This window comes from Mobula birostris, chromosome 12, assembly GCF_030028105.1.
Source record: "Mobula birostris isolate sMobBir1 chromosome 12, sMobBir1.hap1, whole genome shotgun sequence".
NCBI lineage: Eukaryota > Metazoa > Chordata > Chondrichthyes > Myliobatiformes > Myliobatidae > Mobula > Mobula birostris.
The window spans coordinates 99,190,570-99,203,070 of record NC_092381.1 but is presented as its reverse complement, the minus strand read 5'-3'; the positions used below and the strand labels follow the sequence as shown (position 1 = coordinate 99,203,070).

The following is a 12,501-nucleotide window of genomic DNA, read 5'->3' as shown; positions in this document are numbered from 1 at the left end:
AGTTATTAACAGGCTAACTGTAGAAACCACCATATGAAAAATACTTAACACAACCCTTGATTTACAATAGAGAACAACAAGAGTACCTTATTATTCAAAATCTACTTTGGGACAATTCTAGTCTTGTAAATGACACAACATAAGTATGTATCTTTCCTACAGCAGCATGTTCAGTTAGAGCTGGGGTACATTACCCTATTTAACCCAAAAGATGGGGCACAGGTCTGAATATTGATAAAATAGCAGCATTTGAGTGCAGATCCTAATTGCTGGCTATAGTTGTTTCAGCAAAACATTTACAAGAGAAATGAAAGATAATTCAGTTGTTGGTCTACATTTTGTTGTTATTCTCTTTGTTCAGGCATTTTCTCCAACCCTCCCTCTATTTATCTCATTATTATTCAGAGCAGGTTTTAGAAGCTGTTATCACTGCAGGCAAGTAATTACAACTCAATCACTGCCGAGTTCTCCTCATGCCCCTGCACACTGCCAGCATCTGAAAAAAAAACAAGAGCAATGGTATTCTGCCCTAGCATGCAGTTCCATTTATTATACAAAACTTAAAGTCATTCTATTCTAACCTCAGGCACTTCACAGCAGCACAGACTGTGTCAATGATAATTTTCTTCTCTTGTCAATCAACTAAATAACACAAATGGTTTATGCACCAGTGGCAATAATGCACTAGCAGAGAATTTCTGAGCACCTAAATGACAGTTTTCATCAAAAATCACAAGTGTTAATTATACTGAAAATCGTACTTCAGTTAAAAAAGTTAGCTCAAATTATTTATATTTCATATTGAGCAGGATCCCACAAGCAGTCCAGCATATTCTTAAAATTAGTTGGATTAAATTATATCTGTAAATTAAAATAGGTGGAATTTTGATGAGTTGATTTGGAATCAAGCATTTGAAGTTGACCCAGAATAATTCCCCAAATGTTTGCATAAAAATAAAGGACCAATGCTTAACACACATACTGTAAAGCTCTAGGAATTGTAATATACACCTCAATAATAAATTACTAGTTGGCAAATATGCTTGACAATTTATATAATGTCTTACAAACTAGAATGAGGCAATATTCATACCTTACTATCAGGAAAATAGGAAACAATATGGAAATACAACAAAAGTAAAATATGCCAAAATGCATTGCAGTACATCTTTATTTAAGATAGAGAGAGGTTGGAGGTGAGATGGAGTTACCGGCAGTATTAACAAGTGTTATTCATTCATCAATGACCTATTCACTGATACCTAGTCTGGGTTTCACCAAGTCCTTGACTCCAGACCTCATTTCTGCCTTGGCCTAAGCATGGAACAAAAAAACTGAGTTCCCCAATAAAGCTCTGATATCAAGGGCAAACTTGACTTGAGTGTGTCACTGGAGAAAACACTGCAATGGCTGGAGGCATACTTCACACAAAGGAAGTTGTGTGGAAGTCAATCATTTCAGTCCCACAGAATTCCTCAAGGAAATTACCAAGGCCTGACCACCTTTAGCTGCTTCATCAATGACTTTCCTTCCAACATAAGATTGGAAATAGGGATGTTTCCTGAAAGTTGCACAATATTAAATTCCAATTTCATTTCTTTAGGAAATGAAGGAGACCATGTCTTTCACAGCAAGACCTGGACACCAATTAGGCCTGGGATGATATGTGGCAAGTAACATCATGCCATAATCGTGTCAGGCATGAGGTTGGAGTTTACCCACCTACCCTTCAAACTAAATGGTATTTCCAAAATTGAGACCCCAATTATCAGTACCCTGGTGATCACCAATGACCAGAAGCTCAAATGAAACAAACACATAAATACTATATCGCCTAAACCCAAGGCCTTTTGACAATAAACAAAGCATAACCCAGGAGTGCGATGGAATATTCTCCACTTTCCTAGATGAGTGCAGCTCCTACAAACCCTCAGACTGACCATCCAGAGCAAAGCATTTGATTGGTATCTCATCCATCACCCAAAACATCTGCAGTAGTCTTTCCACCACCTGTGATTCACGGCTGGTGACGATCGTCTAGAAAATATACTGCCATTACATGCATCAACACCTCCCAAACCACAATCTTTGCCATCAAGAAAGGCAAGGACAGCAGATACGGGCAATACCAGCAGTTCTGCAGGTTTATTGTGTTGCCTCAGTGAGGGAGAAAACTACCTGACACTTTGAAGTCATATCCCTCAGGTTGAGGACACTAGAAATAGTTAATGGGCAGGGACATAACAGTGTGAAGACAAATGAGGCAGAAAAGGAGTTTAGGAGTTGCCTCAGGTCTTGCACTTGTCCAATAGGTGAGCGGTCTCTGCATCTTCTGTGGACAGAGGTGATGGGGAAACTGAAAAGGAATGCAATGATTTTCATATATATAGGATGTTTAGGGGGACAAACACTTGCTCTGTGAAGCTATGACAATGAATCCCAAAGGCTGCATTGTCTACTTGGTGCCATGTTTAAGGTAATCTTTTTGAAGTGAGATGGGAACTGGACGAGAAAGGGAAGGACCCTATTATGATAATCTATATAGGTAGCAATAATACATCAAGGACTAAGAAAGATGTTTCTTTAAGAAATTATGAACAAAAGCACAAAATACTGTTACATGCCTCACGGAGATCTGTGATCTTTTTTTGTGAGAATGATGTAATGACCTTTTGGAGGTCACCTGATGTAATTTTCCCGCCAATGTGAGGTCATGTGATGACATGTGCACCACGGGTATATAAGGGAAGACCCCAGATGATGCAGTTAGTTTTTTGTTTTTAGATTTCCAGCTAGAACGTACTGTGTCTCCGTCTCTTGCGCATTTGTTTTTATGACGCAGTTTCATTTTTAAAACGGTTGTACGTTCTGTTGCAAGGTACAATATTACTGGACTGGAAATTTTTGGCTAGATGTGCTGATGTACCTTATTCCAGCAGTAGAAGGGAGAGTGAAGACTTTATCGAAGTACAGGACCCAAAGGATTGAGAGGAGTCGGTATCGTTCGTCAGTTTAACAAAGGATCGACCTTATTGAGTCTTCGTTGAAGGAGTAGTGACCTGCATCGAACATAACTCTTGCCAAAAGAGCAAGGAGTTCATGCACGATTTGCTCTCTAGAAGAATTTAAGGTCAGTTGTATTAAACTGTTTATTTTCGGCATCGTGAATCCTGTGAACAGAACCAGCAGGAAAGTCGTGTCTATAAAGAAATCCTTCTCCAGAGAAGTCTCTCCCAATTGAACGTATAAATCTGTTGGACTTTCGAATTTACCATTTTAAGAACTATATCTGACTTTACCACTTTAAGAACTGTTTTCGCATTTAATGCTCTAAGAACCAGTGCTGAGTGACGATTTGTTGAACGGCTGCATAACGGTTAACTTCCGGTTAAGGTATTCGTTTGTTTTTTTTTTATCGTTTATCCGTGTTTGATAAATGTTTGGTTGTTTTTATATAACCTGTCTCGATTGATATTCATTGTTGCCGGTTACGTAACAATACTAATGTCTGAATTGAGTCACAGTCACACAGATGTTGGCATATGGTCACGAAATCAGAGAATTAAAAGCACGACAAACAGATTAGTTTGGGAGTAAAGAATTTCAATTCACAGGTTACTGGCACCGTTATTGAGGAAAGAGAGAACTTCTTTTCAGGAAAAGCTTCACTACAATTAGCTGGGATCAGCATACTAATGGATTAAGCAATTGGAGCTATCAAGTGAGCTGGGGTAGAGATGAGAAGGGAGCAGGAAGGGGCTCAGAAGAGGGAAAATTCAAAAAAATTGAAGACCAGGAACAGATGAAAAATTGAGGAAATCAACTACAATAATGATCATCAATGCGATAGGAAGAGAGAACATAAAAATTAAGTAAGAAGTGCTCACTAACAAATTTAAGTTCTTTTTACAGGGGTGGAGGGAATGGGGGGGATTATGTTCTTGAAAATGATGCTGGTGAGTCAAAAAATAGAAAGATAGACGAGGTGAATGTGTGGCTAAAGAGCAGGTGCAGGAGGGTAGGGCCTACAGGGATGAGGTCCAGCACCTGGCCGCGTGGTGTGCTGACAACAACCTGGCTCTTAACACCCAGAAGACCAAGGAGATCATTGTGGACTTCAAGCATGCTAGGAGCCACACTCACGTCTCTATCTACATCAACAGAGCTGTAGTGGAGTGTGTATCAAGCTTCAAATTCCTTGGTGTCCACATTTCTGAGGATCTCACCTGGTCCTGAACTCCTCCATCCTGATCAAAAAGGTGCAAGATTAGATTAGATTAGATTAGATTATGAGGATACGCAGTCCTCTTTTATTGTCATTTAGTAATATATGCATTAAGAAATGATACAATTTGTTCCTCCAGAATGATATCACAGAAACACAAGAGAAACCAAGACTAAAAAACCTGACAAAAACCACATAATTATAACATATGTGACAAGAATACACATAGATTACGATGTAGCTGTCCTGTGCTGGCACCAGTGGAATCAGCAGTTGGTCTGCCACCTGTCTTCAGGAGAGAGAGAGATAAGGAAAACAATGGAGCAGAATTTGGAGATGTTAATGAAGGAAGGAGAGCTGTCAAGAGCGGCTCACCCTTTGAACCCCGAACTGTTTGAAGTGATGGACAGGCAGGGGGATAAAAAGGGACAGGTTCGCTAAGGCGACACACACACGACACCCGAGGTAACAAGACCCTAGAAGTGGTGCTTCTCTCACAAGTCGGTGGGAAGTACTGGGCCATAGACGCACAGGGTGAAAAGGCACGATCGGCGGGAACCTGGTGTGTGTCCACCCTTGCCTGGGTGCCAGGTTCGCCGCAGAGAAACAATCGCATCTGGAAACGGAGGGGTCACGGTCGGTGACCTCAGATGACATCACAAAGGACTCACCCGAAAGCTGACTGCGAAGGTCTGTGTGAAAGTCGTTTTGAATATTCATTCGTTTTGCTCTCTCTCTCCTTCCCCCACACTGTCCATCTCCCACGGCAGCGATTACTGCGAACTGAACTGAACTAAATTGAACTGAACTTTGCGTCACTTTGAAACTGGTCATTTACCCCTAGACAACGATAGAGCTTGATTGATCCTGTTATCTGAATTCTGTGTACATGTATGTTTATCATTGCTGAACTCTTGCATTCATTATCCTTTTGATTAGAGTACTGTGTTGCTTGTTTCTTTAATAAAACTTTCTTAGTTCTAGTAATCCAGACTCCAACTGAGTGATCCATTTCTGCTGGTTTGGCAACCCAGTTACGGGGTACGTAACACATATAGTTACAACAGTGCAAGCAATACTGTAATTTGATAGAAGAACAGACCATGGACACGGTAAAAAAAATCTCAAAGTCTCTCGAAAGTCCCATCATCTCACGCAGACTGTTGAAGGAAGAAAACTCTTCCTGCCATGAGTTTCCAGCGCTGCAAACTTGCCGATGCAGCATCCTGGAAACACCCGACCACAGTCCGACTCAGAGTCCGCCCGAAAACTTTGAGCCTCCGACCAGCTCTCCGACACCCAGCACCATCTCTGCCAAGCGCTTCGACCCTGGCCCCGGCAATAGGCAAAGCCGAGGATTTGGGGCCTTCCCCTCCGGAGATTCTCGATCGTACAGTAGCAGCAGCAGCGAAGCAGGCAGTTTCTCCAGATGTTCCTCCATGCTTCTCACGGCTGTCTCCATCAAACCAGGATTGTGGACGGCATCCTACTTCACAAATACGATATCAATTCAGAGCGGCCGCGTGCACTGCGTCGCGTCGCCATCTTCTCCTCCCCTCTTATTTCCTGCAGAACATCAAGATAGCTCACCTCTGTCTCAGGATACTAACGGACTTCTACCGCTGTATCATTAAGAGCATACTCACCAACTGCATCTCAGTGTGGTATGGCAATTGTCCCATATTGGACCGCAAAGCACTCCAGCGTGTGGTGAAAACTGCCCAGCGGATTATCGGCACCCAATTGCCCACCATTGAGAACATAAACGCTGCCTGGGTAGGGCGAAAAGCATTATCAAGAATGCATCTCACCCCAACCATGGAGTTTTCACTCTCCTCCCATCTGGTAGGCGCAACAGGAGCCTCCACTCCCGCACCAGTAGGCACAAGGAGAGCTTCTTCCCTGAGGCTGTGACCCTGCTGAACCTCCCATCACAGTGCTAAGCAGTATTGCACCCATATTGTACTGTCTCAGTATTTTCATATTTGTGTGCTGTAGCACTTACTTTTCATTCGCAGTTATTTTGTAAATAACACTATTCTTTGCTAACTGCATTTCATTGGCTTTGTACCTGTACTTGGTGCAATGACAATAAAGTTGAATCTAATCTAATTCAGGTTCATTGTGATCTCTTCTGGGCTAGAGATGACCTGTACAGGATGGATGGATTATATTTGAACCAGAAGGTGACCATTACTTTAATGCAGAAATTTGCTATGCCATCAGGGAGGTTTATACTAAATTGACAGAAAAGTGGGACCTGAGAGAGTGAAGTCAGTGAGAGACAGGGATGCATACAGCAACCAAAATGTGCAAGCCTGGCAATCAAGATAGCCACGTTTACTGCTTTAAATTGCATCCAGTTCAATGTATGTAGCTTAACAGGTAAGGCAGAAGAACTGAGGGTGTGGATTGCCTCTAGGGACTGAGATAATGCAGCCATAACTTTGACAAACTTTTATAGATGAGTGGTGGACTGTATATTGACTGGTTGCATCACGACTTGGTATGGAAACACCAACGCCCTTGAATGAAAAATTCTACAAAAAAGTAAAGGATACAGCCCAGTCCACCGCATGTAAAGTCCTCCCCACCATTGAGCACATCTATATAGAGCGCTATTGCAGGAAAGCAACATCCATCATCAAGGACCTGCACCACCCAGGCCATGCTCTCTTCTTACTGCTGCCATCAGGAAGAAGGTACAAAACCCTCAGGACCCACACCAGCAGGTTCAGGAGTCTTCAACGATCAGGCTCTTGAACCAGAGGGAATAACTTCGCTCTCCCCATCACAGAACTCTTCCCACAACTTATAGACTTATTTTCTACGACTCTTCATCTCATGTTTTTGAAATTTATTGCTTATTTATTACTTTTCCCTCTCTTTTGTATTTGTACAGTTTGTTGTCCTTTGTACATTGGCTGTTTGTCTGTCCGCCCTGTTGGGTGCAGTCTTTCATTGATTGTACTGTCTTTCTTGGGTTTACTGTGTATGCCTGGAAGAAAATGTATCTCAGGATTGTATATGGTAACATATACTTACATTGATAATAAATTTACTTTGAATTTTGAACATAGTTGAGAAAAGAACAGTACTGGCAACTAAATGTTCTGAGATACTGATGCATTTGGCATGACAGAGGAACAGGTAGGGGTAGAACAGGTGTGACCCTTTTAATAAAGACAAAACAGCAGTGCTTAGAGAGGGTATTCTTGATGGATCATCTTATGAGGTCATTTGGGTAAAACTTAGAAATAAGAAGGGGATGATCACTTTGGTAAGACTATATTACAGAGCTGCCCCCAATAATCAACAGGAACTTGAGGGGCAGATGTGCTGGGAAATTACATATAGTTGTGAGAATAGTAGGGGTAGTGCTTGTGAGAGATTTCAGATTTCCTGGTATCGACTGGGTCATCCAGAGTGCAAAGGGCTTGGAAGAGGCAGAATCTGTGCAGTGGGAAACAAGTCCTGTGGACTGATGAAGTTACAATAGAACTCTGTGGCCGCAATGAGCAAAGGTATGTTTGGAGAAAAAAGGGTGCAGCCCCATCATTTCAATCATTAATGTATAGAGTGAAAAACTGCCAGCCCAGCAGTAACCCTTGAAAATGGCCTCTTTATCCCCACTCCCTGACTTCTGCCAGTCAGCCAATCTTCTATTTAGCTAGTACTATGACTCTAACACAACAGGGTCTTATATGGTTTAGCAGCCTTCTGTGTTGCACCTTGTCAAATGTCTGAAAATTGAAGCAAATAACATCCAAGAGAAAATCTACAGATGTTGGAAGTCCAAGCAAACACAAAAAATGCTGGAGGAACTCAGCAGGCCAGGCAGCATCTATGGAAAAGAGTACAGTCGACGTTTTGGGCTGAGACCCTTCATCAAAATTGGAGAAAAAAGATGAGGAGTCAGATTAAGAAGGTGGGGAGGGGGGAGAGGACGAAGAAACACAAAGCAATAGGTGAAATGGAGGTGGAGGAGAGGGGTGAAGTTAGGAGCTGGGAAGTTGATTGGTGAAAGAGATACAGGGCTGGAGAGGGAAGTGGAACTAAAATGGGAGGCCACTGAGAAATCCCACTTTTTCTGGTGGATGGAGTGTAGGTCCTCGGCGAAGTGGTCTCCCAATCTACGTAGGGTCTCACCAGTATACAGGAGGCCGCACCAGGAGCACCGGGTATAGTCGATGACCCCAACAGACTCACAGACATGCTTCGCCTCACCTAGAAGGCCTGTTTGGAGCCTTGAATGGAAGTGAGGGCGGAAGTGTAGGGCAGATGTAGCACTTGTTCCACTTGCAAGGATAAGTGCCAGGAGGGAAATCAGTGGAGAGGGTCGAATGGACAAAGGCGTTGGGTAGGGAGCTATCCCTGTGGAAAGCAGAAAGTGGGGGGAGGGAAAGATGTGCTTGGTGGTGGGATCCTGTTGAGAGCTGGTGGAAGTTACAGAGAATTATGTGCTAGATGCAGAGGCTGGTGGGGTGTTAGGTGAGGACAAGAGGAACTCTATCCCTGATGGGGTGGCGAGAGGATGGGGTGAGAGCAGACATGCACAAAATGGATGTGATGTGGTTGAGGGCAGTGTTGATGCTGGAAGAAGGGAAGCCCCTTTCTTTGAAGGAGGACATCTCCTTAGTTCTGGAATGAAAGGCCTCACCCTGAGAGCTGATGTGGCGGTGACTGACTCTCTTAACAAAATCATGCTGACCTCTCCCTATTTCATCATGTACTCTAAAATTTTATCTATAATGTGTCGCTAATTGTTGAGACATACCTGGCAGACAAAACTATATGAATAGAAAAAGAGTAGAGATGGCCAATTGAGATAGAAACGGATAGCAATGGTTTGTTATTTGATTGCTTGTCAATCATGAAATCGATCTGTTAAGAAAGAGATTTAATGGTGCAACTATACCACTGACACTTTACTGTAATTTGCCAATTAGTAGAAAAATACTGAGCAGCAAATTTGCAGGTCATAGGTAGTGATGATGAGGGATTTGAACTGTCTAAACACTGTCTGAAAGAGCAGTAGCACAAAAAGATAAGTGGGAGGACTTCCTTAAGCACATTTGGGTTAACTCTGCTGATCAGTGTGTTTCTGGCCCAACGAAAAAAGAGGCAATGTTGCATAGTTATGGGAATTGAGCCAGAATAAGTGGAGTATGTTTCAGCAGGGATAAATCTAGGAATAGTCACCATGACATCATGGAGCTTAAAACAGCTACAGAAAAAGGTGTGGAACACTACAAATCAAAAAAGTACATCGGAGAAGAGCCAATTTCAAAGGGCGAGAATAGGGAGTCAAAGTTTGGTACATAAAACCACGATTAAACAATTGAAGGCTTTTTAAAGTAGAGAAGTTTAGGCTAAATTGCAATCCTAGTATCCTACAAAATTGCAGCCAAATTATCTGGATGACTAAAGAGATAAGGTAAAAATGAGCAGAAAAAATATGAAAGATGCAAAATGAGAATGAAGTAGACAATAGAAAGCTTGGAGGAGAAATAAAAGAATCAAAGAAATAGCTTGAGAAACATTGGCAGCAAAAAGAAACAAATTCAATAAATAAACATCCAATAATGTGAATAGGAAAATGATTGTAAGAGGTAGGTTGCTGATCTGAAATAAAAAGAAAATATATTCAAAGAGGGAGTATAATAAATAAATATTTAGTATCAGTTTTTTAACCAAAGATGATGATGTTGTTGGAGTCACAGTAAAGGAAGATGGAATTCTGGATGGGCTATGGTGCCTTTTCCCTAGGCAGCAATGGCTAATACCAGAGGACATTCTTTTAAGATGAGTGGAGGAAAGTTTAATGGAGGAGTCAGAGGTAGCTTTTTTTTTACACAGGAAATAATAGGTGCCTGGAACACAATGCCAAGGGTGGTGGTTGAAGCTGACACGTGGGGAATATTTAACTCTTAGATAGGCACATATTTGTTGGAAAAATGGAGGGTAAAAGGCTAAACTTAAACACAAGATATTCTGAAGATGCTGAAAATCCAGAGAACACACACAAAATGCTGAAGGAACTCAGCAGATCAGGCAACATATATGCAGAGGAATAAACAGTTGCTGTTTCAGGCCTCGACCTTTCATCAGGACCGTAAAGGAAGGGGGAAGCAGCTTTACTGTTCTATGTTCCATGTTAAAAAAGTGTCTAGGGATAAACTGAGTAACTACAGTTCTGTCAGCTTGACCTCAGTAGTGGGGTGATTTCTAGAAATAAAACAAATCAGTATCAGTATTAACACAGAAGGGTAGGGAAAGGAAGAGGAGGGCAGTAGTAATAGGGGACTCGATAGTTAGGGGGTCAGATAGGCAATTCTGTGGATGCAGTCAGGAGACCTGGATGGCAGTTTACCTCCCTGGTGCCAGGGTCCGGGATGTTTCTGATCGCGTCAGAATAATCGCGTCAGATAATCCTGAAGTGGGAGGGTGAGGAGCCAGAGGTCGTGGTACATATAGGTATCAATGACATAGGTAGGAAAAGGGAAGAGGTCCTGAAAGGAGAATATAGGGAGTTAGGAAGGGAGTTGAGAAGAAGGACGGCAAAGGTAGTAATCTCGGGATTACTGCCTGTGCCATGTGACAGTGAGAATAGGAATGGAATGAAGTAGAGGATAAATGCGTGGCTGAGGGATTGGAGCAAGGGGCAGGAATTCAAGTTTCTGGATCATTGGGACCTCTTTTGGCACAGGTGTGACCTGTACAAAAAGGACGGGTTGCACTTGAATCCTGGGGGACCAATATCCTGGTGGGGAGATTTGCGAAGGCTACTGGGGAGACTTTAAACTAGAATGGTTGGGGGGTGGGAATCAAATTGAAGAGACTAGGAGGGAGGAGGTTGGTTCACAGATGGAGAGAGCTGGTGGATGGTGTGTGAGGGAGGGTGGGCAGGGGACACAGAACGGGAGCACTCAGACCCAAGATGTAGGGGAGAAGGAAGAAAAAGATAACGAAAGTTGTTTGCACCATTAGGGATAAACAGAGAGTAAGAGGTGGAGAGTTTCTTAAATGCATCTATTTTAATGCTAGAAGCATTGTAAGAAAGGTGAATGAGCGTAGACCATGGATTGATACTTGGAAATATGATGTTGTAGCTATTAGTGAAACATGGTTGCAGGAGGGGTGTGATTGGCAACTAAATATTCCTGGATTTCGTTGCTTCAGGTGTGCAAGAGGGGAAGGTGTTACGTTGCTTGTCAGAGAAAATATTATGACGGTGCTTTGGCAGGATAGATTACAGGACTCGTCTGGGGAGGCTATTTGGGTGGAATTGAGGAATGGGAAAGGTGTAGCAATGCTTATAGGGATGTATTATAGACCACCTAATGGGGAGCGAGAATTGGAGGAGGAAATTTGTAAGGAGATAGCAGATATTTGTAGTAAGCACAAGGTTGTGATTGTGGGAGATTTTAATTTTCCACACATAGACTGGGAAACCCATTCTGTAAAAGGGCTGGATGGTTTGGAGTTTGTAAAATGTGTGCAAGATAGTTTTTTGCAACAATACATAGAGGTACCAACTAGAGAAGGGGCAGTGTTGGATCTCCTGTTAGGAAATGAGATAGGTCAGGTGACAGAGGTATGTGTTGGGGAGCACTTCGGGTCCAGTGATCACAATGCCATTAGTTTCAATGTAATTATGGAGGAGGATAGGACTGGACCCCAGGGTTGAGATTTTTGATTGGAGAAAGGCTAACTTTGAGGAGATGCGAAAGGATTTAGAAGGAACACACATCAAAGTTGCTGGTGAATGCAGCAGGCCGGGCAGCATCCCTAGGAAGAGGTACAGTCGACGTTTCGGGCCGAGACCCTTCGTCAGGATTTAGAAGGAGTGGATTGGGACAATTTGTTTTATGGGGAGGATGTAATAGAGAAATGGAGGTCATTCAAAGGTGAAATTTTGAGGGTACAGAATCTTTATGTTCCTGTTAAGTTGAAAGGAAAGGTTAAGAGCCATGGTTTTCAAGGGATATTGGAAACTTGATTCGGAAAAAGAGAGAAATCTACAATAAATATAGGTAACTTGGAGTAAATGAGGTGCTCGAGGAATATAAAGAATGTAAAAAGAATCTTAAGAAAGAGATTAGAAAAGTTGAAAGAAGATATGAGGTTGCTTTGGCAAGTAAGGTGAAAATAAATCCAAAGGGTTTCTACATTTATATTAATAGCAAAAGGATAGTGAGGGATAAAATTGTCCCTTAGAGAATCAAAGTGGACAGTTATGTGTGGAGCCAAAAGAGATGGGACAGATTTTGAAC

At 42.3% G+C, this 12,501-nt stretch overlaps 1 protein-coding gene across 5 annotated transcripts in view; it reads right to left on the bottom strand.

Moving 5' to 3' along the window:
- The window catches only part of LOC140206139 (xenotropic and polytropic retrovirus receptor 1 homolog), a 371,957-nt gene that overhangs the window by 45,591 nt on the left and 313,865 nt on the right, over positions 1 to 12,501 (bottom strand). The window contains exons 12-13 of one of the 5 annotated variants that reach the window (XM_072274357.1): positions 5,872 to 5,997; positions 4,365 to 5,791 (exon numbers count right to left, since the gene is read on the bottom strand). The exons of 1 other annotated variant lie outside the window; for it this stretch is intronic. In XM_072274357.1, coding sequence (XP_072130458.1) covers positions 5,882 to 5,997 — 116 coding nt within the window. In that variant the 3' untranslated portion in view covers positions 4,365 to 5,791; positions 5,872 to 5,881. Of the gene's footprint in view, positions 1 to 429; positions 497 to 4,364; positions 5,792 to 5,871; positions 5,998 to 6,912; positions 7,224 to 12,501 lie in introns of those variants that run through there. 3 more of the 5 variants (XM_072274359.1, XM_072274358.1, XM_072274356.1) reach the window with 3 other exon arrangements.